The 6,059-nt window shown below is 43.3% G+C and overlaps 1 protein-coding gene across 1 annotated transcript; it reads right to left on the bottom strand.

The window, feature by feature from the left end:
• Positions 1-606: 606 nt before the first annotated feature.
• On the bottom strand, positions 607-5,786 carry dusp5 (dual specificity phosphatase 5). Its single transcript, XM_082536122.1, has 4 exons — positions 5,299-5,786; positions 4,209-4,348; positions 3,399-3,618; positions 607-1,400 (listed from the first exon to the last, which is right to left on the bottom strand). Exons 1-4 carry the CDS (start codon positions 5,660-5,662, stop codon positions 994-996), a joined length of 1,131 nt encoding a protein of 376 aa, XP_082392248.1. The 5' UTR covers positions 5,663-5,786; the 3' UTR covers positions 607-993.
• Positions 5,787-6,059: the final 273 nt, after the last annotated feature.

Genomic DNA, 6,059 nt, shown 5'->3' with positions numbered 1-6,059 from the left:
TCTTTTTGTTTAGTTGGTACAGTCTAGCAGTCTGCGCTCTGGGCGCCAAAATTGTTTTGATGAGCAGCATTGGGAAATATAAGACTAAAAGCGGTAAAAAAAAAAATAAAAAAAAAATCATCATAATGACTGTGGTAATAATGATCAACATTGTTGTATTAATGATTATCAAAATTATTTATAGTGTCTTTAAATAACAGTGCAGACAGTTTTCTACCAGGAATTTTGACTGTAATTATTTTCTAGTAGTTGATGTCTCAAAATTCTGATTAAAATTGGTTTAAGTTTTCTATGAAAGCGACAAGTTTCATCGCTTTCATAGATTATGCATAAAAAATACGGCTGTGTGGAAGGCGACTATAGGTACGAAATACATGCAAGGCTTCTGATCTAAATATACCTCTAGTCACAAGGGCCAGCTCTAAGCCACTGTAGGTGTCACTATTGCCTCTACTGCTGCATTTATGCCTGTCTAGACAGGATTTATTATCTAAACCCATAAATATTGGTCATTCCTTTGTCTTGTTTTTATGAACATGTTTATGTTGGCTTGAATGAAAAAGGGCATTTGCCACATGCACAATAAAAGATTACACGGCAACAATGTTTTTTGCAGTGAAAACATTTATTAAACACATATTTGTATCCACATTATTGAAAAAACGGACCATCATTTTCAAATAAATTAGGTTTAAATGCCTGACCATGTTTGTGAGTAGGCAAATGAATCACAATATCAACCTAAGGCATGTATATTGCAGTTTATCACTGTGCTGTGTTGTTTCATCGCTGCAGTTCAGAAGACAGGAAAAAAGCATCAGTGTCTGTAGCCCATGGATTTCATAGGCTTCAAGTCCTATTATGAATACAGTTGTCTTTGACTCTTCTTTGTGTCTGTGGCTGATCTCCAGTCTATCTGCTCTGCCGGAGGCACACAGAGAGAGCGTTGATTTTTATATTTTCAAGTAAGACTACAAGCAGTCACAGTTTATTTTAAGGCAGTGCAGTTATTGGGCTCAGTTTGAACTGGTGGTGGACTGGGGACTGCAGGCAAGAGGTAGGGAGGGTGAACACAGACGGCTCAAAGTTTTTGGTGTTGAAGGTAGTGGCAAAGTCATTGGCAAAAAAGGAAGCGGACTCCGAGACACAGGGCGTGGCCGGTTCAGGTGTGGCAGCATGAACCGGTGCATTGGACAGCACCTCGGACTCAAACTGAAGCAGCTGACCCATGAAACTGAAGTTTGGTGAGATGACTGCCCGGCGCTGCTTGATGATGTCGAAGGCTGCATCAAGCCGCAGCTGCTGGGTCCTCATGATGTAGGCCATGCAGATGGTAGGTGAGCGAGAGATGCCTGCTTCGCAGTGTACCAGGACCTTCCCCCCTGATTGCTTCACATGATCTGGAAGAAAAAGGGAGGAATCTGGTGAGACAGTGACATATTTCTCTTTCTTTAATCATCAGCATAAGAAAACCACACATCAAACTGATTTCAAATCAGGAGTTTGGAACAGGAAAGAAATTTAACTGGGCTATTATTGTCTAGTCGATCACTCTCACTATATTATAGGAACACTTTTCCCCAAATATTTTATCTCTCTTTCTTTCTCATGAACATCTAGTTTGCCACATTTATTTTGTAGAACGAAATGAGCACACGTCATTTGCTACTGTAAGTGGCACACACAGAGGCACGTGGGAGGCTTGACTTAGTCACAGAGTGCAGCTGTACATGTGATTTGTTTTCTGCTGCACCACTGTGGGGGTGCTGGGTGCTGCTGTGGTGTTCGCTGTGGCAGAGAGAAGTGTATTCTAATTTGGAGCCGCCTCGCTCCTACATACTCGTCAGTATGTTTTAAGGCCTACACACGAGTTCACTTTCACACATCTGTCTAAATGTCCTTCGCAACACGTTTCAAGAATTCTTAGAAGCAAACACCCACATGTCTTCTTTTCTGTCTCGCATCTAAGTCTGATCTACATATTGACACTTAGTTCCACGAGCCGGTAACGACACCTACACATCACCTCGTCCACTAAGCAGAAACATTAAGGGCCACTTCTGTGCGTTTATGAAGGAGAATGACTGATTTCTGACTGCTCTGATTCCCGATAAAACCACATGAATGAATAATGAACCTTCATCTGGAGAGGAGGGTGCTATGAGAGCGGGGCAGCAGCAGCAGTGGGTGTTTTAATTACCGTCCTTTGGCTGGAGATGTCATGGCATGCTTCAACCGCTGTTTTCATCCACGAGGTCAATAATATTTATTTTCTCCTCTCCGGTTTACATCACCCGCTTGGTCGGAAGGGTTTCCGATTTATTGATTGATTTTATGAGACCAGCAGCCCGTGTCTAATCAGTTAGCGTGCCTGATGAAATGTTGAGGCCCTCTTTGAATGTAGGCTAAAACTGCCTTATGTAATGGACAAGATATTTAAACACACCCTAAATGTAGGCTGCATCCCCAAACAGTGCACAATACTATCCAGCTAATACAGGTCAGCCAAGCTGCTTGTGGGTAAGCTTTGTCCTTGGTTATGCCTGGATATAAATAGCCGCCAGCACATTTTGTACATCTTTTGCTGTTGCTGCTATTATCCGACACCTCTCTCCCTCCCACGCACTCTCTTTTCCTCTGTAACACATTTGCTGCCCTGCTGGCCACAGGTCCACCAATGAGTCCCTCTTGCTAACAAAAAAACTGATGTCCTCCCTCATTGTGTAGCTGTCATTAATCCTCCACCCAACCATCATAAACAATGCTGTTGTGCATGCATGCACGTATGTGTGTGTGCCAGCCAGCCCCCAGCCTCCTACACCCGGTCATTACTAAACACGTACAGCTCACCCAGTTGTCACACTGACTGGCCACACCCGGCACCATGTGATTTGGCCAGCATGGGATTGTCTTTTTCAAGGAAAGAAGGGGGGGAGGTCGGAAGGGAACGGGGGAAGTGAGCAAATCCTGAATGAAAGCAGACAGGCAGTATATGTTGGCGGGGGATTGAAGGCTGGCGATTAACTTAAACTGATTACAGCCGGGTTTCTTATAGCCCTCTATTTGTGAATGGCAGCAGGTGAGCAGCACCGATAAAGGGAGGCTATTTGAAGACAAAGACGCATTTCAAAAATAAATGCATCCATGTATAGATATCTCGCTCACTCAGCGTGGGTATTTTTGAGACTCCTTGGGGTGAAGCTGAATTATAAATACATATAGACCGAGGCTGATCTTGTGGCCGGAAAAGCAGCCATCTAATGTTGGTCTATTTATTCCCTTTCCTAGCTGGTTTGAGCATTAGTGAGTCAGCCGTATTCTAAGATAGCAAAACATCTCAAGGCAAACCCTGTGAAGCAGAAATCAACAGTTAAATGCATTTACTCTCCTCAACTCACCTATAAAGTCTATTGCCTCCTGGAAGTGGGAGCTGATGTCGGCCATGTGGCTGTCCTCCACAGGGATCCACTTGTAGTCATAGTGGCCCTTGGCCGGCTGCAGGTCCCTGCGTGACACGTTGAGCAAGGCTGTGATGTGAAGGTCGTTGAGATAATCCTGTCTGGAGGCATGGTAGGCACTACCGAGGTAGAGGAAAGGCAGGATCTCTACTGGTTTACCCTGAGGAAGGAAAAGAGGGAGAAAGCGGAGACATGAGTCAAGCTCACGACACACAGCTTCGATCGCCAGATTTATCCATCTGCTATGACACAACCATTGTCCAAGCAGGAACATCCAAACACCTGCCAGCCGATCATTACAGTCATTTGCAGACAAAATGGACGCAGGATGCTAGAGGAATTCCCCGGTATTGAAAGAGCCCATAATGCATCAACCAGGCACAACAGTGTTCTTTGAAATCTAAACTAGCCACATGTTTTCTATTTGGTCAGTGGAAATAATAGCAGAAAGGTCAGGGATGAAAGGCTGTCTTTTCTATGGGGTGTCCTGATATCAGCTGGGCATCATGCTGTCTTTATAAAAAGACCGGGGAGCAGCGAAGGTCATATAATATCATATGTAAGTTGAGAAAATGTTTTGATGTGCCAAAAATAAAATTCTCTGATGTCAGCATGCGTTGAGCGTGCCTGTGTGTATGTATCTTTTTAGATTAAGTTTAAAAAAAAAACTGGCAGTGGCTTTGTGCCCCGTGGTCCTGTAGGAGAGATGGTGGGAAGTACTGCATTGTACGCTAAAGGGTGTTTCCATACCTGATCATAATCTGGTTTGTGGTGTGAAAGCTTCTCGCTGTGGTTGCTGACTCTTTTCTCGGTTTCACTTCCGCTCTGGTCAATGGTTTTCACCTCAGTGCAAAGTTCAGGGTATTGAGAGTGGAAATTCTCGAATCCTCCTGAGAGAAGCAGTCAAAAAAAACCCCAAAAACAAACAAACACACTTTTAATAAATGAGCTTACAATAATTCTGCCTCCTCCGACCAACACCACAAATCTTGTGAAATGGCAGCGTTTATGAAACAGACTTAGCACCGGATTATAACCTCTATAACCTGATTACAGACGCGTAATTAATTACAGGAGCCCGCAGCGAAGGACCGGTAATCGATTTAGGCCAACATTCTGAAGGACGCACAAGTGACAGACGGAGATGGATGTGTTTAAACACAAACCCCGGGGGATTTGTTTAGCCTAAAGAGGTAGTGCGGATAGGGAGGGGTGAAATTCTTCGTTTTATCAACGAAAGCAATTGCACCACCAATTTGCTGGCGTTTCTCTCGCACTGACTCATCCGCTCCACTGACGCACGCAGGACATCTACAGTATGTCCAAGAAGTAAAAGAAAATGTCGGCTACTCTTAACACAGGCAAAAGGGGCGAAGAACTGCCCCGAACAGTACCAGTGTTATCAGGGAAAAAATAGACTAAGATTAAATATTAAAGGTTTCTTTCTGCCCTTTCGTCTCCTTTTGAAATAAAATCACAATAACTTCTTAATATTTCATTTAGTCAATTATAAGGATACATTTTAGATTATAACAAACAATATTTACAATTTGTCATAATAATAAAAAAGATTTCATCTTTAAGTCTGTGCCACAACAACATACAAAGCCATAAAAGATATAAAACTGACTCTGAATTTATATCCCCACAAATAAAAATATGGACGAATTCAAAACTCTTATGAAATAAAATAAAATAGATTAAATGATAAAAACAAACAAATATAAAACTGAGTTGCCTTAATGGCTTTTTAAAAGGTCTATTTAGTAAAAAAAAACAACAACTTTCCGACTTTTCTTTTTGTCTATATTAAAATAATTCATCTCGCCAAATCTCTCACCTTTCAAGAAACAGATGTTGGCCCCGCTCGCAAGATGTGACAGGGTGTTTATTACTATTTGAGCTACGCTGTCCTTTTTCAGTTTTTGCCAGTGGGACGTCCGGTCATCCAGCGCTACTATAGCCGAAATGCTCCCTTCCCGAAGCCTAAACAGAGCTCTCTCATCCGGGATGACAAACTGCAGGGGCACCGGTCCTCCTCGGGATCTCCGGACTACCACTGAGTTAAGATTAACATTGACTGAGCCTTTGATATTAGAGTTCGTGAATGAAAAATAAGGTCGACAGTCCACAATAAGGCAGCTTCCATACTCCTTCCTGATGATTTTCCTCAGACGCCGGCAGTCTATGCTAGAGACCTTCATTTTGATTTGTTGGACTTGTTTTTATTGCCTAAAAAATTCAACTGATTACTCCTGAATACGGGCGAGAGAAGTGCCCGCGCCAGTGCCTACATTTCCTCCAAGGGGATTCCTGCCGATCAGTTTTATGTGAATGGAACCTCCGGAGCAAGACGTCACGAACCATATATGGACACCGGCGCGGCGCGATGGCAAGAAAACACGCCCACAGCTCTGACTCGACTGTGTGACTCCTCCCGCGGCCCTTGTAAACACGACACCCCGATTACAACTGCGGTGAATTTGATTCAGCCATTACTCACAGAGTGTCCTCTGCCTGCACCTACACCTGTCCTTTCATTATTTTCAGGTTCCACTTCGTGTTCAGTGACCATTGAAAGGACACAGAGGCAGACGCTTT

This window comes from Aulonocara stuartgranti (genome assembly GCF_965226115.1).
Source record: "Aulonocara stuartgranti genome assembly, chromosome: 6".
Lineage (NCBI taxonomy): Eukaryota > Metazoa > Chordata > Actinopteri > Cichliformes > Cichlidae > Aulonocara > Aulonocara stuartgranti.
This window is presented reverse-complemented; position numbering and strand designations above follow the sequence as displayed.